Source organism: Vicugna pacos, chromosome 27 (assembly GCF_048564905.1).
Source record: "Vicugna pacos chromosome 27, VicPac4, whole genome shotgun sequence".
Lineage (NCBI taxonomy): Eukaryota > Metazoa > Chordata > Mammalia > Artiodactyla > Camelidae > Vicugna > Vicugna pacos.
In genome coordinates this window covers 1,885,191-1,910,972 of record NC_133013.1, presented here as the reverse complement: position 1 = coordinate 1,910,972, position 25,782 = coordinate 1,885,191, and the positions used below count along the sequence as shown (strand labels likewise).

At 43.4% G+C, this 25,782-nt stretch overlaps 1 protein-coding gene across 1 annotated transcript in view; it reads left to right on the top strand.

Moving 5' to 3' along the window:
* The window catches only part of LOC140689642 (uncharacterized), a 227,539-nt gene that overhangs the window by 28,874 nt on the left and 172,883 nt on the right, over nt 1–25,782 (top strand). Inside the window, exons 4-7 of the mRNA XM_072950623.1 lie at nt 14,150–14,352; nt 17,004–17,133; nt 18,271–18,404; nt 19,476–19,600. Coding sequence (XP_072806724.1) covers nt 18,296–18,404; nt 19,476–19,600 — 234 coding nt within the window. The 5' untranslated portion in view covers nt 14,150–14,352; nt 17,004–17,133; nt 18,271–18,295. The remainder of the gene's footprint in view (nt 1–14,149; nt 14,353–17,003; nt 17,134–18,270; nt 18,405–19,475; nt 19,601–25,782) is intronic.

The following is a 25,782-nucleotide window of genomic DNA, read 5'->3' as shown; positions in this document are numbered from 1 at the left end:
TATTGCTAATTGTTTCATTTCTTGTGATTGGTCTATTCTAGTAATCTGTTTCTTTTGTCATGGTGGACTGTATGTTTTCAGAAACTTGTCCATTTCTTCTAGGTTGTCCAATTTGTTTCCATATAGTTGTTTTAGTATTCTGTTATGATATTTTGTTTTTGTGTGATACTGGTTTTAGGAGCTTAGTTTTTAAATGTTTTTAAGATTGGCGTAGCAAAATTCACATTCAGTAAAGCAATGGTTTATCTCTTGTAAACTGACTAAGTTGATTATTTTTACTATCTTGAGCCTTTGCCCAAAAATCTAGTGTGATCCTCACATCCCTTCTGAAAGGTTTTGTTTCAGAGAGGGCTTAAAAGCAAGACAGAAGCTGTGGTTGTTCCTAGGAAAACACAGTGGGTGTGAATGGACATGCTCATTGAGGGGGTTGTACACAATTCATTCACCTAGTAACTGTGATATGTTAATTTATTCATTGATCTATCTTGACATCATAGTGTATCTCTGGACATTTTTTCCTGTTATATTGATGTACATGTCTTTTTTTTTTTTAGCAATACCATACTGTCTTTATTTAGTTTTTATAGGAAGTCTTGAAATCAAACAGTGTAAGTCTTCCAACTTAGTTTTTTTCCAAAATTGTTTCAACTATTCTAGGTCTAGTCTTCTTTAATTTCTTCTAGGAATATTTTATGTTTCAGAGTAGAGATCTCTCGCATATTCTGTAGAATTTATTCCTGAGTAGTTAATATTTTCATGCAGTATAGTTAATTTTTATACACTGACCTTCTGTCTTGCAGCTTTGCTAAACTCACGTAGTAGTTCTAATACCATTTTTTTGTCGATTTCTTAGAATTTTCTATTTGGGACATATCTGTGAATGAAGAAAGTTTTACGTTTTCCTTTTTTTCATATATATGATTGTGTGTGTGTGTGTATTTTGTAAATTTATTTTTTTGCTTTATTTCACTGGCCACAATCTCTAGTGTATTTTGAATAGAAGTAGTGAGAGGTCCTTGCTGTGTTCTCAGTCTTATGGGCAAGCATTCAGTCTTTCACTGTTAAGTATGATGTTAGGTGTAAGTTTTTCGTGTGTGCCCTTTATTATGTTGAGGAAATTCCTCTTAATCCTAGCTTGTTAAAATGTTTTTTTCTTGTTTAAAGTCATGACTATATATTGAACTTTATCTCATGCTTTTTCCACATTTATTGATAGGATCCTGTGATTTTTCTTTTAGTATGAAATGCATTGATTGATATTCAGTGTTAAACTTACAATCTTGCATTCTTAAAGTAAAATCGTTGTCTGATTTTGGTATTAGAGTAGTCGTAGTCTCATAAAATGAGTTCGAATTTGTTCCTTTTCTGCTTTCTGGTAGGATTTGTATTACTTCTTTCTCAAAATTTGGTGAAATTCAGCAGTGAATTCAGAGCCTGGAGTTTGTGAAGTTTTTAACTACTAGTTTAATTCACTTGATAGACAAAGTGGTGTTACTGGCTTTTTTATTTTTTCTTGAGTGAGTCTTGATATTTTGGGTCTTTACAGAAACTTGTCCATTTCACCTAAGTTGTCAAGTTTATGAGCATAATGATGTTTTATTATTCTCTTTTGAATACATGTATGGTCTGTAGTGTTACTATTTTTATTCCTAATGTTGAAAATTTGTCATTTCTCTTTTTCTCTTTATTAGTCTGGCTAGAGCTATATGATACTACTGATTTCTCAAAAAATTAATGTTTGGGTATCACTGATTTTTCTCTATTGTTTTTATGGTTTTAGTTCCATAATTTCTACTCTTTATCATTTCTTCCTGATTTTGTGGGTTTAATTTGCTCCCCTTCTGGTAGCTTAAAATGGAAGCTTATGTCATTTATTTGAGACTTTTTTCTTTCTTAATATAAAAGTCAAAAAAAGAATAAATTTCTTGCAGACAACTGTTTTAGCTACATATAACAGTGTTTTTTTTTAACATTCCATTGAAAGTCCTTTTTATTTTATCTTGTGATTTCTTCCTTGACCTTCATAGTTTATTTAGAAGTGAATTACTTAATTTCCAAGTATTTGGAGTACTTTCCAGTTACTGTTTTAACTTAATCTTTTTGTGGTCAGAGAAACGACTTGGTATGATTTCAGTTCTCTTTAAATTCATTGAGAGTTGTTGTACGTCCTAGAATATGATCTGTCTTGGTGAATGTTTTAAGTGTATGTGAAAAGAATGTTTATATGCTGTTTTGGGTAGTGTATTCTGTAAATGTCCGTTAGATCAAGGTGGTCAGCTTCATTTTCTGACCTCTTGTTCTGTCAGTTATTGTGAAACAAATGTTGAACTGTCCAGCTATAGTTGTGGGTTTGTCTCTTCTGTTCTGCTTTTGCTTCCTGTATTTTGAAGTTCACTCCTGACAGACATTAAAGGTTGTCCTGTGCTCTTGGTCCATTGACTCCTTTGTTATTATGGAATGTCTCTCCATCCTCAGTATTTTTTGAGCTGATAGTATAGTTGTCCCAGCTTTCTTTTGATTAGTGTTTTTGTGGGATGTCTTTTTTCCTTCCTTGTACTTTTAACCTGTCTTTGTCTCTGTTGAATCTGTGTCTGTGTGTGTAGACAGCATGGAGTTGGGTCTTGTTTTTGTTGTTGTTGCTGATGTTTGATCCAGTTGGCCCATCTCTGCCTTTTATTTGGAGTTTTTTTTTTGAAAAAGACCATTTTATATAATGTAATTATGATTTGTTCAGGTTTCAAGCTACCCTTAGTGTGGCTAGTTTTCTATTTCTCCTGTGTGTTCTTTATGTTGTTTTCCCACTTCCCTGCCCTGTTTTGAGTTAAGTTGTTGTCGTTGTTTAAATGAACCCCTTTTATCTCCACTCCTGGCTTATTAGCTGTGCCTCTGTTGTTTCACAATGGTTACTCTAGACTTTGCACATGTTTAACCGATGATAGCCAATCTTCAAATAATATACCAGTTACGTAGAGTGTACGATCCTTGAAACAATAAACTTCCATTTCTCCCTTCCTATTTAGTCCTCCTTCACTTCTTCATGTTGTGATGCCCCACAATACATTATTGTTAGTGTGCTTTAAATAATCTTTTAAATTTATTAAAAGTGAGAAGAAATCTTTATATTTACTCAAGTATTGATACTTTCCAGCTCACCATTCCTTTAAATTCACATGTCCATCTAGATGGTGTCATTTTCTTTTTGCTTGATGAACTTTCTTTTAATGTGTCTCACGGTGCAGCCCTGCTGGCAGTGAATCCTCTAAGCTTGTGTTTGCCTGGTATTATATCATCTTCATTTTTACTTGGTGTGGAGTTCTAGGATGATAGCTTTCCCCTCTGTAGGTCCCCATCTGAAGTCTCTAGAGAATAAGCCATGGGCTGAACTGATAAACAAGCTGTGAGGAAAGTCATGCATCCAGGCTGGATAAGAAATGGCCTACTTAATGTACTCAGTATGGACAGCTGGCTGGCCAGTGACGGGTAAGATCCTCAGAGGAGGACAACCTAAGACAGGCACGGCCGGCTGGATAAGAAATGGCCTATTTGAAGTATCCAGTATGGACGGCTGGCTGGCCAGTGACGGGTAAGATCCTCAGAGGAGGACAACCTAAGACAGGCGCAGCCGGCTGGATAAGAGGTGGCCTACTTAATGAAGTTTCGTGATGAACTTTAAAACAATTTGTCCTTGATCATGTAACATCCTGTGCTTACTGCAGGAGCTTGGGGACCTAAATAGTTTAAAGATTATTAACATTGTTATAACTTAGATGATATGTGAGGCAAGGTGCATGTCCTATATAAACCCTTTTCTAAGAATCAATAAACAGAGAACTGCTTTGCCACTATCCGCATGGTGTTTGTGTGTACATACTGTGCCACCGACACCCTCCCTTGTTAAGGATGTCCCTCCATTGTCTCCTGCCGTACATAGTTTCTGAAAAGCAGTTTGCTCTCATTCTGTCTTTATTCATTTTAGTGTGTCCTTTTTTCTCTAATGTTTAAATTAATTTATTTATCACTAAGTTTGATGTGATGTACCTTTGTGTGGTTTTCTTCATGTTTATTTAGGATCTGTCGTGTTTTCTTGGATCTGTGGGATTATGGTTTTTATCATCATTTTAAAATAATTTAGCCATTACTTTAACATTATTTTTCCTATCCTCTCCCTCTCTCCTCTTTCTCACCCCAATGACATGTGTGTTATACAACTGAATATTGTCCCACCAGTCGCTGATAATTTGTTAATTTGTGTTTCAGTCGTTCTTGGTCTCTCTGTGCTTCATATTGGATAGTTTTTATTGTTGTTTCTTAAAATTTCCTGATCTTCTGCAATGTCTAATTTGCTTTAATCCCAACCTTGTGTTTTCCTCTGTTGGAAGTGCCACTTGATTCATTTACTTTGTATTTACCATTTCTTTGCTTCCTTCTGCTCTACCATCTTACTACATGGAATATATTTATAATTCTGTAATAGCTTTGTTGAGATCTAATCATATTGGTATATAATTTACCCACTTATACTGTATAAACCAATGTCTTTTAGCATATTAACAGAGTTGTGTAACCATATGCACAATCTAAATTTTAGATTATTTTTATCACCCCTCAGAGGAACTCTGTCCGCTTTAGCAGTCAGTCCCCATTCTGTCCTTCTCTCCAGCCCAGGCAACCACAAATCTACTTTCTGTCTCCATAGATTTGATTACTCAGGACATCTCATATAAATGGAATCGTATGTGTTCTTTTGTGACTGCTTTTTGCCCACTTAGCATAATGATTTCAAGGTTCATCCCCATTGTAGCATGCTCAGTACTTCATCTCTTTTTATTGCTGAATAATAATCCACTGTATGGATATACTACATTTTACTCATTCATCAGTTGATGGACATTTGGATTGTTTCTCCTTTTTGGCTGTTATGAATAATGCTGCTGTGAACACTTGTGTACAGGCTTTTTTGTGTGGACACAAATTTTCATTTCTCTTGGGTATGTACCTAGGAGTGGAGTTGCTGGATCATATGACAACCATATGTTTAACCTTTTAAGGAATCGCCAAACATTTCCCCAAGAAGCTATACCAGTATAATATTGTTTAATGTTCTCATCTGCTAATTGTACTCTCTCTTGTCATTTCTGAGCCTTTTTTTCTGTTGATTGCTTTTTCTGCTGGTTATGGGTCATAATTTCTTCTTCTTTTGCCTGCCTGATGATTTTTCCTTGGATACCAGACATACATTGTTGGGTACCAGATTTTGTTGTAGTCCTTCAAACAGTGCTGGACTTTCTGGCATGCAGTTAAGTTACTGGGACTTAGTTGTGTCATTTTGAAGCTAGTTTTTAGGCTTTGTTAGGGCAGGTCCAGGGCAGCTATTAGTTTAGGGATGATTTAGCTCCATTCCTGAGGTGGTGCTCTTCTGAGGATTTTGTCTGATGCCATGTGTATTAGGAATCATTTCCACTCTTGCTGGTGGAGCCATGAACTATTCCTGGCCCTGTGTGAGCTCTGGGCTTCTTAGACCAACTGTTCTCTGGTGCTGGTCTCCCCAGCTTTATTTTTTAAAGTATATTTTTTATTGAAGTATAGTCAGTTTACAGTGTTGTGCCAATTTCTGGTGTACAGCACAATGCTTCAGTCATATAGGAACATACATGTATTTGTTTTCATACTCTTTTTCACCATAAGCTACCAAGATACTGAATATAGTTCCCTGTGCTATATAGTATACTTCTTGCTTTCCCCAAATTTAGATAATCTCCTCTTGCACAGATCAGAATTCAACCTGACTCTAGGGCAACTCTGTGCTGCCCCCTCCTCCCAGGGGTGCTGTCCTGCCAAATCTAGCCATCTTGGCCTCCCTGAATATTGATCTCTGTCCCTCAAACTCAGTGTGACTAGTGTCCTCTGAGTTTTCCCTTCTCTGTACTGTGACTTGGAAACTGCCTCCTGGCACTAAATTCAGACAGTCATCAGGCTTGCCTCTCTTTTTTCACTGTTCTCAGGAATTAAGTTCTATGCCCAGTGGTAGAGCGCTTGCTTATTAGCATGCATGCGGTCCTGGGTTCAATTCCTAGAACCTCTATTAAAATAAACAAATAGATAAACTTAATTACCCCCCCCCACGAAAAAAACCCCACAAGAAACCAAACAAAAAATCTTTTATTTTCAGTTTTATTAGGTAGGATTCTGACAATTTGACTGCACATATACAATATATTGCATATAAGTACATACATACAATATATTGTACATATTTTATGTTAGTTTATGTATATGTACTGATCATTGTTTCTAAGAACAGATTAGAGCTTTAACTTTTTAAACTTAAATAGTTATCAAAGGAATAAAGCCAACCACAAAATGAGAATCAACAGAATGCAGTAATCTGATCATAAAGGACAGTCAGATATGCTTACACATATTCAAGAAATCAGTCCTTAAAGTTATAAATAATAAGTTCATTTGTGTCTTTTTTTTCTTAAGATTTCACAAAAAAGTGATAAATAGCATTTTTCTCTCTCTTTCCAGCCCACTTCAGTTAGAATGACCATCTCCAGGTCCATCTGTGTTGCTTCAAATGGCATTTTTTATGGTTGAGTAGTATTCCATTGTGTGTGTAAGTATATGTATAAATGTGTGTGTATATGTATGTATGTGTGTATATATGTGTGTGTAGGTATATGTATGTGTATATATGTGTGTGTATGTGTGTATGCATGTGTGTATATGTGTGTGTAGGTATATATGTGCATATATGTCTCTCACAACTTCTTTATCCAGTCATCTGTTGATGAACATTTGGACTATTTCTATGTCTTGGCTATTGCTGCTGTGAACATTGGGGTGCATGTGTGGTTTTGAATTTTATTTTTCTCCGGATATATGCCCGTGAGTGGGACTGCTGGATCACATGGTAGGCCTATTTTTAGTTTTTTAAGGAACCTCCACTTTGTTCTCCATAGTGGCTGTACCAGTCTACACACCTACCAACAGTGTAAGGTTTTCCTTTTTTCTACACCCTCTCCTCTTGGCTGGTGTGAGGTGATACTGTAGTTTTGATCTGTGTTTCTCTCAGAATGAGCGATGCTGAGCTAATTAATGTACCTGTTGGCCAATTGTATGTCTTCCTTGGAGAATTGCTTGTTTAGGTCTTGTGCCCATTTTTTGATTGGGTGGCTTGTTTTTTTGATATTAAGATATATGAGCTGTTTATATATTTTCTGAATTAGTCTGTTGTAGTTCACATCATTTGCAAATATTTTCTCCTCTTGTGTAAGTTGTCTTTTAATTTGGTTGATGGTATCCTTAAGTGTGCAAAAGCTTTCAAGTTTAATTAGATCCCATTTATTTTCACTTTTATTTGAGTTACTCCAGGAGGTGGATCAAAAATATACCACTGGGATTTAGTCAGAGTACACTGCCTATGTGTGTGAATGCACATGCCAGGGTACCTGATCCTAAGCCTGGTGCTCCCACAAGTGCTCCCCCCTCTTCCTGATGTCATCTTACGCTGGCCTCCCCCTCTGTGTGCCTTGCGCGGTGCCTCTGAAGGCGCCCAGTGCTCAGGCACCAGCCATAAAGTGCAGTGGTGCAAGGAGATCCAGTGGGTCAGAGCACTGGCAGCTGCGTGGATCCCTTGGTGAGCTGGCTGGCTGACGTGCAGTTGGGCCATGTCCCCAGGCACCTGCTGAACTCGAACACCTGAGGACGTCTACACTGAGGAGGGTGTGAGCCACCATGCCAAAGCCACAAGTGGACCTGGAGCGGGTTGCGGGAGCCATTGGGGGTTGGGGGGCCAGGGCTGTGCGGCAAGATAGACAGCTTGGGCCCCACGAGTGCTCCGTTTTGGGGGTGGGGACCCTGTGGCATCCATCACGGGGCCCTGGCACCTGAGGCTCCCAAGGATGCAGGAGCGAGCACCGAGCGGGTCTTCGTGGAGAGGTGACTTTTTCCACTTGGCCCTATCAGCGGGGGACCCAGGAAACAAGGGAATGACAGCAGGTGCCTGGCTACTTTTCCTATCAGCGTTTTAGTCCGCCAGGCCAGGGTCTTCACTGCTGCCGCTGCTCCAACCTGCTGGAGCTCCTTGCACCTTGGGTCCTTATGGCTGGCATTGGTGCACTGGGCTCCAAGGGAGGCACCATGCACCGGGATGGTGGGCACTCAGACGAATCTTCGGGCGCCTCCAAACCCCCGCTTTCCCCCGCCTTACCCGCCATTGCCCATGCAGCAGTTGGGCCTTGAGGCACGCACTCTTCCCAGGTTGTGCCTGCCAAGCTGGCTGGGGCGGCCAGGGTGAAGGCACATGCCAGGGTAACGTATTGGAAGCCTGGCACTCCCCCAGGCACTATCCCCGCCCCTCTCCTGCTGTCGTCTGGCATTGGCCTCCCACTCTGTGTGCCTTGTGCGGTGCCTCTAAGGGTGGCCAGGGCTCAGGCACCAGTCATCAAGTGCAATGGTGCAAGGAGCTCCAGAGGGTCACAGCGGTGGCAGCGGGGAAGATCCCTGGGCTGGCTCGCTGACGTGTAGTTGGGCCATGTCCCCAGGCACCTACTAAACTGGAGCGCCCAAGGACGTCTACGGTGAGGAAGGTGTGAGCTGCCGAGACAAAGCCGTGCACGGACCTGGTGCTGGTCTTGGGAGCCATTGAGGGTTGGGCACAAGAGGGCTGCGTGGCAGACAGCTGGGGCGCCACAAGGGTGTCTGGGTTGGGGTTGGTGCTCCTGGTGCAACCTTGCGCAGAGCTCTGGCGTCGTAGCTTCCCAGCAGTGACATTCTCTGCTTAGACCCTCAAGCTGGTGGACCCTAGGAATCCCGGGAGGGAGCGCAGGATGCCTAGGGGCTGTGCTCCCCATTTAGGCTAGGCACCGCGAGAGGAAGGGAAGGGCAGCAAGTTGCACCCCCCCACCCAGAGTGTACCAGTAGGCTGACCGCTTCTGGAAATGGCTGGCTGGCTCACGGAGCCTAGGGTACGCGCAGTGGCGTGATGTGCTGCCGGAAGCCTGAAGGAGTCACTCAGGCCGGTCGCGATGTTCGTGTGACCAGGAGGCTGACAGACTGCGCCAGGAGGGTGGCCACAGGCTCTCCCCGGGAAGGGGGAGGCTTTTTAGGATCGGTTACTGATTGAGGCTCAGGATTCTGTAAGGACCCTCCCCTGGCAGCAGCTGGTTGGCTTAGGGTAGCAGGAAGATGTAATTATTACAGTCTTCCCAGTGAGGGGTTGTGGCGGCAGGCATGGTGGCCCCCTGCTGGGCCAGGTGGGTGCCCTGCTTCTGGCACCCCCGCATCACGCACGCTACCCAGAGAGACTTGGAGCGGAGTGCACACCATCTGGTGGGTCTGGGGAAAGGTGGAGAGGTGTGGCAGGGCACAGAACCCTGGGGCCTGGTGTATTTTCAGGGCGACAGTGGCGAGAACCAGTCCCGGGGGCCAGGGGGATCTGCTTCTGAAACTCAAGAGTGGCTCCCTTGGAGCTCACTCTCTGCCCCAAAGTGTTCTTATGGCTGCCTGCCTGTCGCTTCCCCCATGAATGCAGACTTGGCAGATTTCTGGATTCAGGACTTTTCTGCGTGGCTGGCTCCTATGGAGCAAAAATAAAGTGATCATCAGGGATTCCTTCCTGTGATTCATGCTGTCAGTGCAAGCTGTGGGTGGTTTTGGAGCCGGAAATGTAAAGCGCACCTGTGTTTTCTGTCATCAGAGGAGAACTTCAGACAAGGGCTTTCCTGAGGGGCCTCAGCCCCGGGGGTCCTGGGGCTTTGCTCACAGTAACCGTGGGTCCTGGTGGACCGTGTGTCTGACTGGAACTTGCAGGCCTGGTAATCTGTGACTTCAGGAGGACTTGCTTGCAGTTGTGAATTAACTGTATTATTAGAAAATCCCCAGGCATCTCAGCATGGCCTAAAGGAGTCCAAGAGCCTCATCCAAAAGGAGTCTTTCACTCCCTCAAAGCTAACACCACAGAACCCTTTCCCACACCTTGGAAGGAACAGCATTTGGATTTAAGGTTAGTGTACATTAAAAACACCATTTTCATTCTAGTTCCTTTATATTCTCTGCAGAAGATTATAGGTAACCAAAGCAAAAAATGATGAAATCAAGAAAAAATGGTCATTTCTGTCACATCAAGTTGTTACTCTGGTGTTTAAAAAAAAGTCATTAATCAGAATTTTCCAGTAGACAAATTGTCTGATGTAGGTAGCTGGGTAACTCACAGATGTGGCTCTGATAGTAATTTTGTAGACTGTGACTTTCTCATGGCTTGGAAGGGACCAACTTAAAATATTTTACACCCCACATCTGGCAACATGACCAGCAGGCTGTGGGGAGTACTCTGCACAAGCACATCTGGGCTGGGAGGGCTGTGGACCCACTGAACAGGAACAGCATGAAACACTCCAGTCCTGGAGCACACTACCCCTGTCCCCACCACGAGTCCATCTCAGCTCAGGAGTTCCACAAGTGGGGCCTTTATTCTCCCTGGTCACCTGCCAAGGGAGGCTGCTTTTTGTCTGTGAGCCCCTCCTGCCCCCTGTGGCCTCCCCTCACTAATTTCCTCTGTTCTTGATTAAGAAGTGTTGAATGACTTACCCCAGTGATCAGTGTTAGTTTCAAGAGCACAGTGAATTCTTTTTGCAGGCAAAGCATTCTCTGTGGTTAAGAATCATTTTCAGGGGGTGGGAGGGGATAGACATATTTCAAAATGTAGAATAGGTAAACAAGATTATACTGTACAGCACAGGGAAATGCATACAAGATCTTGTGGTAGCTAACAGAAAAAATGTGATAATGAATTATATATATAACAAAAATTGTGCTGTACACTGAAATTTGACACAACATTGCAAAATGATTATAAATCAATAAAAAAAGTTAAAAAAAAGGATCATTCTGATCAACGACTGGTTTATGTGTAAGTTGTATTTATTCAATAACTGTCTTCCCAGCTGATAGTCAACTTTGCAAGTAGGTGCTGTTGTCTTTGGTCACAAACCCTGATCTGGGTGATTTCATGTTTATTCGTGACAAATGCTCTGGTTCCTGGGAGCTAAGTTGTGGGCCTCGGGGTTGGATAGTGGCGGTGCAGGGTGCAGACTCATCTTTAACTCCTGCACCTGCTGTTAGAAGGGCAGTTACGTTTACTGCACGAGCGCTTTCCAGGGCTTAACAGCAGCAATAAACGACAGGTTTTGAATCGGTGTGGCTCTCCTGGAAAAGGCAGTGGGAGTCCACGTGCAGAGCCAGCTTTTCTTTTTTCTGTGTGGTTTGTGCACTGGCCTCATCTTTGATAAGAGTGTCGGTCAGGCAGCCTCTTGAGGGATCCCCTCACTCTAAGACCCCTGTCCTGAGGGTGCCCATTTTTGGCTGTTGCTACACTTCCCATGAGGAGCTTCAGTTGGGTGACTCAGGGAACACGTCTCCAGATTCGGTGCCTATGGTTTTCCATGCTGGGGTGGACTGTGTTTGTTTTTGAAGGCTGTGTCTTCCTTGGAGGGTCTCCAAGGAGTTGAGCTCACCAGTCCGATTAGGACAGCTTCCGTGTGGCCTGTGCCGTCCGGCCTTCCAGGACAGCTGCACGATGATGTCTCTGGAGGGACAGCCTGGCCCACTTTTTGGATCTGGCTGTGGAGGGCCCACTCTCGGCTTGGAGGTGGGCTGCTAGTGGGCTCAGGAAGTCAGGACCCCACCCCTCTCCCAGGATTAAGTTTCCCCTGAGGAACATGGCATTTCTTTGGAGCCAAGAATGGTACCTGCCTTTAAGGGAAGCTTATGAAGTAAATCTGAAGGATGTAGGACCATCACTGCACAGCCTCTGAGGGTGGGGCAGGGTGGCCAGTCTGGAAAGGAAACGAGTACCCAGGGTAGCAGGGGTTCTGCAGCTCTTTAAAGCAACCAAACAGCACCTCTGAGTCTTCAGTTCATCCACGGGCTTGTTCCTCTAGTGATACTTTATTAAAAGAGTCACAACACATCAGTTTAAAAAAATGTATCTTCTTTTGCATTATAAGTAATCCCAGCAATTCCACTTCTGGGAATGTATCCTAAGGAAACAGATGTTCTCTTCAGCTTTGTTTTAGAGTTTTAGTGGAACTCCTGAGCTGAGATGGACTCGTGGTGGGGACAGGGGTAGTGTGCTCCAGGACTGGAGTGTTTCATGCTGTTCCTGTTCAGTGGGTCCACAGCCCTCCCAGCCCAGATGTGCTTGCGCAGAGTACTCCCCACAGCCTGCTTTGTTTTAGAGTAAAATCCAATAACTGCAGATTGGATAAGTTCATTATGATACAGCATTTTGAAAAAAGATACACATCCAGTACAAATTCATTATGATACAGCAGTTTTTTAAAAGACACACATCCACTACAAAGATGGAAGTTCAAGTATTTAATGCTGTTATGCTAAGTGGAGGAAGCATGTTGTAAAACAGGATGCACAGTGTGGTCCCCTTTCCCTGAAGCAGCTTAGCAGAGCGCTATCTAGGAGGACCCCCAGGGCCCAGGGAGAGAGGGGCTGTTCGCCCTGTGGCATCTGCACCTTGCTGGAGTGGGGGGCCTCTTTTAGAGCAGGCTCCCCGGGGGCTCTCTCTGGGCCATTCCCTGAGCTGCCCACTAGGGAGGCCCAGTGTCAGGGCCTTTGCAAGGGCCTTGCCAGCCCATGTGTGCTCCCGGGACATAGAGGGTCATACCCCAAATGGCACTTCCTCAATGAGTGGTCTCCATTAGTCCACCTCCCTACCTCCCAGTTGCCAGCTAGTGTAACACAGGGTTTTACTCACTTACATATGGGTGTCTGGTCCCCACCTCTGCCAGTGTGCCTGGCATTGCCTGAGCTCTTACTCTGTGCCACGTGCCCTACAGAGCATGGTATGTGCACTGGCTTCTTCGCGGCACCAGCCCCATGAGGCCAGCCCCTCGGAAGAGGGGCCAAACCAGAAGGAGGGTCAGTTCTGTGTGAGGTCTGGCTGAGCTGGATCTGTAGCCATTGTCCCCAGGGCCCCTGGCTGCAGGGTCGTGTGTCTGGGTCAGGGCGGGGTGCCGGCCCGGGGACCCGGGTGCAGTGCTTGCTGAGCGAGTGGACACTTCTTATTGAGGGATGTGGAGCCTGGAGGTGGTTATTGAGTTTTTTTTTTCCTTTTTTTCTATTCACATCAGAATGTGTTTGGCCTTAGGTCACAGAAAGTCCCAAAGTGGCCTCAGCAGGACTGTTATCTCCTAGTGAGGCTGGGACAGAATGTGGGAGAACCCTGATTCTTCTTCCATTCCTGCTCTGTGGCCCCTCGCAGTGGCGGCTTGACCCCCCGCATTGCAGAGGGCCATCACCATTCAAGGTCGTCACTCAGGTGTGACAGCTGGCAGAACAGGGGAACTTGTCCCTCGCTGAGGTCCCCGAGCTGCCATATCAAAGACCCTCTGGAGCGCATATGCAGAAACAGAGCACAGGTTGTCCTCAGCTGAGGTCAAGTCAGGGGAGGTTTTCTTGGACCCCAGAGTGGTCATTTTGTAACCTGGCTCTTCCTGCCTTGTGGTTTTGCCCCTGTCACCCTCATCCAACCCAGAGCAAGGTGAGCTGGGGGCCACGTGGGCTCTTCTGCTCCAGCTCCCTTGGCCTGTGTCCCGTGCGCACTGGCCTCAAGGCCTCAGGGGAGGTGGGGAAGAAGCAGACTGGGTTTGTATTGGGCTGTTGCTGTGAAGCCTTCCTGGTTTCATTTTTGGAGTGAAGACACCTCACCTGGTAGTTCTTCAGAAGTGTTTCCCTCCTGTCCCTTCATGCCTGACCAGGTGTAGCAGGAAGGATGGGACTTAGATTAATCTTAAGGCACCTTTGGGCTGAGCTGCACCTGGTGCCTTGGCCCCTGGGGACCAAGCCCACTCCTCTTAGAAGTCAGGACGGGGTGACTGGTTATTTACCAACAGTGTCTTGTATGTGGCTGTTCTGGATTTGTAAATTGCCTAGGGCATGTAACACTTGTGTAATTTAACGTCTTAAAGGAAACTTTATGCATCATCCATCTGGTAAAGATTTCAAAAATACTGTAAAGTGAATAGGACAGAGAAGCACCTTCTGAGGACCCACTGAACCCTGTGTTGTGAGTCCCCCTTTGATCCATCAATCACAGGATCATCATCCGATGGATGCACATGTCTGTCCATAGGGTTGTCTGCTCATAACTCCCAGAATCTCTGGCTAATGCTAACACCATGGAATCCACAGAATCCACCAGAAGGACCTGGACCAACCTCCATCCTGAGGAAAAGTCAGAGCCCCATGGCAGGCTCTGTGGGAGCCTCTCTGCACTCCATCCCAGCCTTGCTCTGTGAGGTTGAGCGTCCACAGGCTGCTGTCTTCTACCCTGAGGTATGCAGGGCACCTGGGTAGGGGTGGCGCTGGGCCAGGCAGACCTACTGTCTTGTTCTGTGGCCCCAGGGGATAACTCATATCTGGCCTTGCCCCAGGAGAAGACTGGAGTGCAGCCTGGGGGGAGGGCGAGAGTCACCACGTCTCAGGTTGTCCTACAGTGTGTCTCATACTGTTAGGAGAGATGCCACATAGGTGGGTGAGATCAGGTTCTGTGTTGCTGAAGTGCAGGGGTGTCCCCGGAGACCACTTGGATTGTGACTGGGCATGTACATGCCATTCTTGGGTGCTGCCTCTGAGCACTGTCCCTCTGTTAGTTTTTCTCTGTTCTAGGTTTAGGGTGTACTTTGCGGAGTATTCAGTGTTTTCCCAGGAAGCCAGAATAGGCAGAACCTGGTGGTCAGTGTTTTATTGTCGGACTTGGTAATGCATTTCCTTGACTCCCAGATCTTCTCTTTGTCATGTTTATCCCACTTTTGGAAGCTCATCTTCTTTATCTTCCCAGCCTTCCCTATTTAACAGAGCCCTTGTCCATTTTACCTTGCTTGCTTTAGTTGTCTGTCCTTGAACCTTCTCCAGCTTTGCCTTTAGGAAACATGTGACTAGAACCGCACCTGTTACCCTGGGGCCAGGAAGCACCAGGATTTTTACACAGATAGGTGATGCTTTCTGATTTATTCCAATTACCTCTTTTGATGAGGGCTAGCATTTTGTTGATGTTTTGGAGGCTGTCATATTTCCTCAGTTAGCCTTAGAAAGAGAGGTGAGTTATTCACTTTTGATCATCTGACTTGCTGAGCTCCAGCAAATGGGTCATACCTGTTACCATGTTGGAGGTGTAGCAGAGGTCGATGCTGGCAGTGGTTACAGGTCTCTGTACTGCACAGTAAGTGGGTTTAGCTGAATCAGAGACCCTCCTATCCCCATTGTGATTTGTGAGTTGCCCTGTTGTGGTTTCCGTAGAACTAGACTTAGGTAGTATGATATACTTGGATTGAGAATCTGTCTTACTGGTTATCAGTAATAAACTAATGACCAACAGTGATCAGCTGGCTTTTATATAAAAGAAGACACATTTGATGGATTGATGTTTTAATGGCAGAAACATGACTTTTGCCTCTGTCAGGCCAGATTTAGGCAAAGCTTAGCATTTCTGTTACTGGTGATACTGACCCTCCAACTGCTGCCTTGAGTCTCTCTTACTGTCTTTCAGCTGTTTATCATAATTAGAAGGCATTTCATAAACTTATCCCGTGTAGCATGTTAGCTGATACTCCCTTAAGATTTGTTATTCTTTGGCATATTTGCATTTTAATGCTACTCCAAGAAATAAAGTGACAACTCCTTGGTGCTGGAATGATTTTGGAGAGTTGGATGGGAGAAGTAGGTACACACCCTTCTGCTTCCTCATGAGGCTAGTTCTACTAAGTGGACACTCAGATTTGTTAAGTAACAGATATGTCAAAGCTTTGCTCTCATAGTCTCACACACTAATTTTTTTCGAGTTACTTTTTTTTTAATTGAAGTTTAGTCAGTTATAGTGTGTAAGTGTCTGGTGTACAGCATGTCCCAGTCATGCAATATATATACATATGTTGATTTTCATATTCTTTTCCATTAAAGGTTACTACAAGGTATTGAATATAGTCTCCTGTGCTCTACAGAAAAAAATTCGTTTTTTAATCTATTTTTAACATTTGCAAATCTCAAACTCCCAAATTTATTAAATTTGTCCAAATTAGCCACTGTAGCTCAACTCGCTTGTTGTGAGGATGAGTCCAGTCAGTGATCCACTGAGGTTATCTCTGAAACTCAGCCTGTTTGAGTGGACGGTGGTCAGTGGGAAACATCTGGACTGTGTTAGTGCATCCAGCCCTCCGCATGTGCACCCACTGTGGGTATTCTGCCTTTTTATAAGTGATTTAAATTAGTATGGCATAAACAACTGAATTCAGTAGACTGTTAGTAAAGCATCCAGATTTTTTTCCAACAGGATAGCTAGATGGCTTTTAAGCAGTGAACTAAAGAAAAACAAAAACAAAAACCTTCAAACTCCGTAATCGGACAATATTGAAAATGCTTCATTCCAGCAGGCTGGAGTCAGGGAGTGGACTGGGAATCCCTGCCTGAGTGTGGCCTGGCAGAGCTCCTGTCATATAGTCTACACAGCTAATGCTGGTCAGGGAGCAGCTATGAGGCAGGAAACCAAAAAGCTTTAGGTCTTCTGCTGAATTATTTTAATGTGTTTCTAAAGGAAGTAAAAACCATCTATAAAATGGTGAGAATAATACTGAATGGCCTCTACTATTATGCAGATCTTTGCTGTCTTTTCAAGGTCCTTTGCAGCTCACTTAGGACTAATGCCTTTTGGAGAAGAGAACTCTGAAACATGTTTTGGATGAAATTTTGCAGTGCTGGCTGCTTGCCAGTTTAAATATCTTTCTAAGATCATCAGTTTAAGGCTTAAAATCCTTTTTACGATTTAAGGGGCATAGTTTACATTTAAAATGATACCCTAAGATATATTTTAAACTTTCATGGTGGGGTGTGTTTCCAGATCTTGACAAAGGTCTCAAACATAGAAGGAGCTTTTTCTAACAGATGAGTGAGTTGAGAAGGCAAAGCTAACACTTATCCCTGTTTTACTCCAGACCAAGATAGGCTTACGACAGAACATTGTGGCCCTGCAGAAGCTGAAGCCCAGTGCCCCTCACACCATCGCCCTGTCCTCCCTGTATCCTGATGGGGAAGAAGGTCAGATGACAGGAAGAGGCAACCCCGGTAAGTGAACCTGGACTCCTGTGGCTTTTTTAGTAACCATCATGGGGATGGTATCACATATTCTGCTGAAAACACTGGAGTGACAGAGTTTTACTAAACTTTTAAAATGCTTGTTAATAATGCTCTTCATTGTTTTTTTATTTTGATTTTTTTGTCTCTTTTGGAGGTGGGGGGCAATTAGGTTTTATTTATATATTTTTCAATGGAGATACTGGGAATTGAACCCAGGACCTCGTGCACACTAAGCATAGACTCTACCCCTGAGCTATAACCTCCCGCCAAAGATCTTAATTGTTTTTAATATCCTTACTAGAGTTACCTATCTCTGGTCTTGGAGAAGGGTGTTTATTACCTTCTAGGATAACACAGGCAAACTATGCTCTGAGGCCACAATACCTTCCTTGTGGAGGGATGAGACATGTACCCGATGATCACAGACATTTTTTCCTTTATTCACTACTTCAATGGGTATTTGTGGGGTGCCTACTACAGGGGTCCTGTGTTCTAGGGTTCCCAGGACCCCTCAGTAAACCTGGGCTTCGTGTGTGCTGAGTTGTTAGGGTCACGCGTGATGTGCTTTCTGTGCATTTCAGATTCTTTGAATACCATGAGGAAACAAAGTGCAAACTTCAACCAGCACTTTGACCATTCGCTGGGAGTGAAATCCTCCTCAATACAAGCTCTTCTGTGCACCAACAGTGGGTGGTCCAGAGGAGCTGGTCATGATTTCCTGCAGGGAAAAGTGAATGTTAGTTTCAACTGTAGATTGCTAAGTGGAGATCAAGAGTTAACCAGTTTACCACAGAGTTGAAGGAGTTCATGTTCCTTCAGTAGAACCTGACGAAGGGTAGTCAGTTGGTGCCTTTGAAGCCTGGGTGATGGGGGCTTCTGGAGGATTGGGACTGGGGGAATCGAATCATACCACGGAGTTTTCAAGAAGGAGCGAGGGCGTGTGTGGCGAAGTCTTCATGAACTTTTACAATAGTTTGTATGGGGGCACATCCTTAGGTCCCAATATTATAGAACCTGCTTCTTGACTTGGTCTTGAGTTAATATTTTGAGTATTTTATTGTTCAAAGTGTTATTTCTTGTATAAGGTTTTCAAATCAAGTACTTTACATTTTATTAAATCTTTAGGTGCCAATCCCTGGGAATACCGATTATGCCATTCTGTGGAATCTACAGCCGGATACCCCATACACCATTACAGTGGTTCCCATTTATCCTGAGGGTGATGGAGGGCGTACACCAGACACTGGAAGGACATGGAAGTAAGAAGGCAGAAAAATTCTGCATTTTGCTTTTTAGAATAGTGTAAAGTTTAAAGAAAATTTGGGAAATTCATAATGATGGAATAAAAATGTAACAATTGCACATAGTTTACCTCCCAACCTCCACCAATTGTTAATAAATAAAATTGAAATAAAAATGTATAATGACATTCTTCTGAAATGATAACTTCAGGATTTATAAGTGTGTATATACAGTTATCAGTATTCTCTGTCACTGACAAGTTCATGAGCTTTGCTTTCTGCTTGATAAATTTGTGTGAAGCAGTGTTTTGTCACTGGCTTTCAGTGTCAGTTGTAATCTGTTGGTCATGTTACTTAATAGCACACTTCTCAAGGCTTTTGGTGCATACCTTTAAATATTCTTTTGGCTTAAAAATATACTTGCTGATGGCTAAAAGAAAGCAAGTATGGATGACTTCTTTTGGTAGAAGATTAGTGGTCTAGAGAAATGATGTTATTGGCTAAACTGGAGTTTGGGGTTAACACATGGATTTAATTTGCATGTCTTTCTAAGTCCCTATTGAGGCAGTTAATTGAGAACTGAGTGTATCTTTGATTTCTCCTTATGTTGCCTTTTCTTTGAATCACAGAAGACATTCAGTGTCTGTTGAATGAGAAGAAATGAATGATTGAAACCAGCTAACCTAGCCGCCTGGATTCGATGGGCGTCCTTGGTGTTGTCAGTTCTCATTTAGAGGCAGAGATGATGGAATCCTCTTGTCTGTCTCTCCTGACCTGTGCTGAAAAACTGAAGCTGCTTTTCCAGTTTCTCGCTCTTGCCACTTGTCCTTTTGTGGCCAACCCAGTGCTACTACTTTTACTCCCTTGTTTTTATTGGCACCAACTTAGCTTCTGTAGAGACCAAGGCCCTAGTTGGCTAAGTTTGGCTAAGTGTGGATTTGGAGAGTTTTCACCTGCTTTTGTTTGTAGATAATTCAAAGTTTAAGGAAGTCAGTATTTCTCCTACTACAGAGCAGAAGCTCAGGGGAAGTGATAGCTCGACACGTGTAAGTAGACATACGAAATATGTGTTGGCTTTTCTTTTCTCAGTGGTGAGAGGACTGGCCAGAAATGTCCAAGTGTACAATCCGACGCCAAACAGCTGGGACGTTGGCTGGACCCCGCCCCTGGCCGGTGCAGCAGCTCCCCTGGCTGGCACGAGGCCCCTGAAACCTGTAAGTACTGTTGTCAGCTTAGAGCTGGCAGAATTTTGTAGATTTTATGGCGCCTTCTCCTGTAGTTGCTGGTGCAGGGCAGTAGATGGGTTGGTGTGGCCCTGGGTCATGTGCACACTCATTTCCTGATGAACTTAGTCTCATATTTGTGTCATGCTTGGCAGCCTGTGAGAATGCAGGCCACAAACATGCCCACGTACAATGCTTAAGTGATTGCTTTTGATGAATTAAATCATAAGGGTATATCAACTGTAGCGTTAGTAAACAAAAATGCATTTGGGGAAAATGCAAATGCTGTATGAGTTATAGCACTTAGCTATATGAGTTAAAAAACCCCAGTAGTAAATGCAAATCATTCATAGGACTTGTCAGTATGGGCTTTTATTATAACACACACATCTTTGTTAGGAACCTACCTGGAAGTTTGCCTTCATTGACTCTTAACAGATTGCCAATCTACCTTGGTACTATTCCATTTTCTAAGTAGCTTAATAACACAGAGAGCAGAAATTACTAATTTGAGTAGGAAGAGTATCAGAACACCTGAGGGAAGGTAAATTTACAAGACTTTACAAAAAGAAGCAGGGACCATGAACAAAGATAAACACAAGTTGAGCCTGTCCGAGTGTTGATTTGCATCCTGTGTGTGGCAGGACGTGTTCAGACATTGATTGCCTTTATCCATCGCATGGAGCAGCTATTTTAATAGAAAAACCTCTCCCTAAGAAGTGTATCTCACGTGTACATGCCTCTGACATTCGGGATGCTTTGGGGTCACTGTCGTAAGCCATGGATGTTGTATGTGAGAACCTTCCCCAGGAACCTAAATGGGAGGTTGCTGAAGTTGGCTAAGGGTCAAGTGTGAGCTCGCACTTAATGGAGAGGGAATTTATGAGGGTAAATTACATCTAACGCTGTGGTCTGGGCAGATCTCACGAGGTAGCACAGAGGTTGGCATCTGCTGTGTCTGGACTCAGCCCTTTACTATAAATGTTACTATGCTGACTAATAAAAGACTCGGTAAGCATTTGGGTTGTCGACAGACAAAATTAGTCAGATCCTCCCCTCCAGATTGTGGTGCCAGGAAATACCCACACGGGGCACTTGGAGCAGCTGAGTCCAGAACATCATTGCCCTCCACTTGGATGGAGGGGGCATCCCAGCCCCGCCCAGGGCACCAACACATGGGGCTGAAATCCTTTCCACCCAATTCCCGTGTGATTCAGTGAGAAAGGCTGGACAGGTGGGTGGTGAGGGAGGGGTGCTGAGAGCTGCCTCCACCTTGCGCAGGTGAGAGGAGGCTTGGCGCCTACTTCTGCCCGGGTTCCCCACGTTCTCATTCAGGTTGAAGGCCCTCTGGGACTGAGTGAGTGTCACTGGGCCATCTTCTCATCTGGGACCTTTGTTAAGGAGGTTCCTTCCCTTCTCCTGCCCTGCAGTGGCTCTTCTCACCAACTGGGCACTTTTGAAATGTGAGGGCTTGGCCTCTCATTCAACAAGAAGTGGTCAGAGTAGTTGAAACCCCTTTCTCTCCCAGTCTGTACATTTAGGTTCCAACCTAGTCTCTGTCCCTGAAAGATCAGCACGTAACCAGCTCTGAGTGGAGCACTTTATTTTTAAACAATTTTTTTATTCAGTTATAGTCAGTTTACAGTGTCAATTTCCAGTGTACAGCACGATTTTTCAGTTATACACGAACATACATAATATTCATTGTCACATTCTTTTTCGTGAGCTACCACAAGATCTTGTATTTCTTTCCCTGTGCTATACAGTATAACCTTGTTTATCTATTCTACATACGCCTGTCAGTATCTACAAATTTCAAACTCCCAGTCTGTCCCTACCCACCCCTCTCCCCTTTGGCAACCACAAGTTTGTATTCTATGTCTGTGAGTCTGTTTCTGTTTTGTATGTATGTTTTTTTTTCCGGCTTCCACATATGAGTGATCTCATATGGTATTTTTCTTTCTCTTTCTGGCTCAGTTCACTTAGAATGACATTCTCCAGGAGCATCCACGTTGCTGCAAATGGTGTTATGTTGTCACATTTTATGGCTGAATAGTATTTATTCCATATTGTAAAAATAAACCACATCTTCTTTATCCAGTCATCTGTCGATGGACATTTAGGCTGTTTCCATGGCTTGGCTGCTGTAAATAGTGCTGCTATGAACATTGGGGTGCAGGTGTCTTTCTGAAGTAGGGTTCCTTCTGGATATATGCCCAGGAGCAGGATTCCTGGGTCATACAGTAAGTCTATTCCTAGTCTTTTGAGGAATCTCCATACTGTTTTCCACAGTGGCTGCACCAACCTGCATTCCCACCAGCAGTGTAGGAGGGTTCCCTTTTCTCCACAGCCTCTCCAGCATTTGTCATTTGTGGACTTTTGAATGATGGCCATTCTGGCTGGTGTGAGGTGATACCTCGTTGTAGTTTTGATTTGCACTTCTCTGATAATTAGTGATAATGAGCATTTTTTCATGTACCTGTTGGTCATTTATATTTCTTCCTTGGAGAATTGCTTGTTTAGGTCTTTGCCCAATTTTGGATTAGGTTGTTTGGTTTTTTCTTAAGTCATATGAGCTGTTTATATATACTGGTGATCAAGTCTTTGTCAGTTTCATCTTTTGCAAAAATTTTCTCCCATTCTGTAGGTTGTCATTTTGTTTTGTTCATGGTTTCCTTTGCTGTCCAGAAGTTTGTACGTCTAATTAGGTCCCATTTGTTTATTCTTGCTTTTATTTCTATTTTTTGGGTAGACTGCCTGAGGAGAATATTTTTGAGATGTATATGAGACAGTGTTTTGCCTATATTTTCTTCTAGGAGGTTTATTGTATCTTGTCTTATGTTTAAGTTTTTGATGCATTTTGAGTTTATTTTTGTGTATGATGTAAGGGAGTGTTCTAGCTTCATTGTTTTACATGCTGCTGTCCAGTTTTCCCAACACCATTTGCTGAAGAGACTGTCTTTATTCCATTGTATATTCTTGCCTCCTTTGTCAAAGATCAGTTGACCAAAAGTTTGTGGGTTCATTTCTGGCTCTCTGTTCTGATACTCATTCATTTGAACATTTTGTAACATGTTGCCTGGTTGGAGGATGAAATTAAGCTTTGTTCTTTAGGAAGTACTGTGATGACAGTTGAGTCTTGTCTCTTGTGTTACAGTCTGATATTGTGTCCTGTGTGACTCTCATGTGACAGTCACATTTTGTATGACTTTTTCTGACCTGGCCAATCAGAATCCTCCCCAGCTTGGGGGTGGTGACTTGGGGCTATGCTTGGCGGTGCAGTGGGGGCCAAGACTGAGGCAGGAGACCTGGAGCCCCCACTGGAAGTCCTGGGCCTGGGACCCTCCCCCACAGCATGGGGCGCTGTCACCTCCCTGGTGGTCCTGCCTCCTGGCATCTTGTCTTGGGGACCTGCTGGGATCCTCTCACCTGGCCCTGCATCAGGAGAGTTACCTTTCAGGAGTTCTGTCAGCCTCTTGGGCTTATTTTTCTTCGTATGGTCTTCTCACTTTCCTGTTGGTTCTTTGTGCTTTTCTTATACTGATTTGAAGACTTATTTTTAAAATTTCTATTACCCAGAGCCCCTGGGCTCAGAGGCGGTGGACATCTGACTAGGGCCAGTATCGTGCGAGTGCCAGCTGTACAGGGAGGCCGATATTGGGCCCCTGCCCGGCCTGTGCACAGTGCCCTGCAGCCTGGGCTGGACCCAGCCTGGCTGGAGAGGACTCACAGCCCCTGAGGAGAGGGCAGACCAGGTGCAAGAAGGCCTGAAGCATTATTTTTTAATGTTGTGCAGGTTAATCTTTTATTGATTCTTTTCTCCTGTGAATACTCATTTCCTTGTCTGCTGTTTGCAGGTTAATTTTATTTTGTTTCTTGCTTACAGACAGAAAAATTTGCTTGATTTTATACTGATCCTCAATCCAATAACCATGCTTTAATTCACTGACTAATTATAAATGTCTTTGGATTGTGGTGGATTTTCCATGCATATGATAATGCCATGCACATACAATGACCGTTTTCTTGCTTACAATTTGATCTTTATGCCTATTTTATTGTTGTTATTGCATTATTATCCTGTCTTCAGTACATATTGAATAGAAGGGGTGAAAGCTGGCATCTGGTTCCAGTTACAGGGAAAACTCGTTCAATATTTGCTCATTAATTATATCATTTGTTATTGTTACTGAGTCCAAACTCATTCCGCTCAGTGCACAACAGGCCAATAAATCAGAAGACAAGGTTTTGGGGCAAGGACTAGTGACTTTATTCAGAAAGTTGGCTGACCCAGAAGATGGTAGACTGATGTCCTGCAGAACCATTTTCTGCAAGTCAGAATTCAGGCTTCTTTTATACCAAAAAGAAGAGGGGGAATTCTTGGTTGTTGCAAACTTCTTGGTGTAGGAATTCTTTGTTCTTGGAATCCTGTGTTCTTGCAGCTGTCCCTGTGGGTCAGATTGTGGTGTTTTGGTAAGCCTCCAATGAAACAAATGTTATTTTCTGTATTGCAACTTACTATCTTTATATGAATGGAAACATGTTAATGTCCTTTAGGTCAGAACCTTGAGAATAGGCTCTCCTATACATTTCAGGCTATTGGCAGCTTTATTTTATAAAAGGTGCAGAGCCAGCAAGAGGAAGCCTAGGAAACAGCACAGGGTTAAAGTCAAAGGAACAGATCTAACCTGGAGTCAGATTTGTTCTTTTCTATTCCATTATGAGTTCACTTAGATAATCAGATTCAGGAAGTTGCTTTCTTTCCTTTTGTTTTCTTTATGGTTCATGGTGTTCTGAGTGTGTTTCTTCCTGTCTGGATTCTAAACATTACTGGACTCATCATGCTCAATCATGTTGGATTCATTGTTCTGTTTCCTTCCTCTGCACCTTGCTTTGCATTTCTGTCTAGTAAAAAGCCAGCTTTCAGTCTATTTCTTCCCAGAAAATTTGAACAATACTGTTAATGGGGTTTCTGTTGGTAAAGAAATAAAGATGGCAATCTTTACTAGAGAACTTCTACTGCAGAGGGAGGAGTAACTACAGCTGAAGTGACCTGGGTAATTGCAGCCCCCTGCAGGCTTCTGTAAAGCAGAATGGAATTGTCACTTTTGTTTCTGAACAAAAGGCGAGAGAACTTGCTGTGTTTTTGTTTCTCTCCTGTGCTGTTTGCATTTTCTTGGACTGCTGAGTGTGATTTCGGTACTTGGGCACCTGGACTCTGAAACTTAACGTCTCGTGCAGGATGCCTTCTCTTTATTCCCACATTGCTCATCCTGAAGTGCTTGTGCTGACTCATCAGGATGGGGTGTTAGAGTGGACATATGTTACTGTGCTGTAGAGTAAGCCCACCCCCTGCCACCCCCACCGTCCTCACCCACTCCAGAAATAGCAATAAGACCCAAAGTATATTTTTGTTACAGAACCACAATTAGAGAGTTGCTCAGAGTTAATAATAACAGCCCTCTTCTTTGTAGCAAAACAAAACACACACATCAAACCCTCAACAGTTAATGAGCTGATTCTGGATGTGCTGTACTTCATTTAAGTTTCACTTAGATATTTTTGTTTAGCAGGAAGATGCCTAAGAACAATGGAGTGTCTAATTTTTATCTTGTGTGGAGACCAGAGCTACCCTGTGCTGATGCTCTTACCAGGCTGCTGTGGCTGGTGCTGCCACCATGCTGTGACGACTGCCTGTCTTCCTGGTTTTTATTCATCTTATTACAGTTTTCAAAGCATCATTAACCCCATTCTTTCTTAGTACAGCTTTGCAGGATAAGCAATGCAGGTTTTCACATCCTAAGTTTTATATGTAAATGAAAATTGAAGGTCAGAGACTTGAAGTGGCTGGAATCAGAACTGATTAAGTAGTAAGACGTAGTCTAGTAGGATGAAGGTCTGTGCACTTTTGTTCTGGTTCCAAGACAGGTCTGAGTCCTGGCTGTGCCACTGTCTTGGGAAAATTGCTTAACTTCCCCAAGCCACAGTTTCATTCTTTGTAAAATTACCTATGATACAGGTCTTTTTACGATTGATTGTCTTATAAGTGAGATAATGTGAATTAAGCTCTTAGCACAATGATCACCAAAGGATGTACCCAAGGTTACCATAATTATTATTGTTGTTGTTGTTATTATTACTAATGTTGCTAAATGTTCACATTATCCCAAATA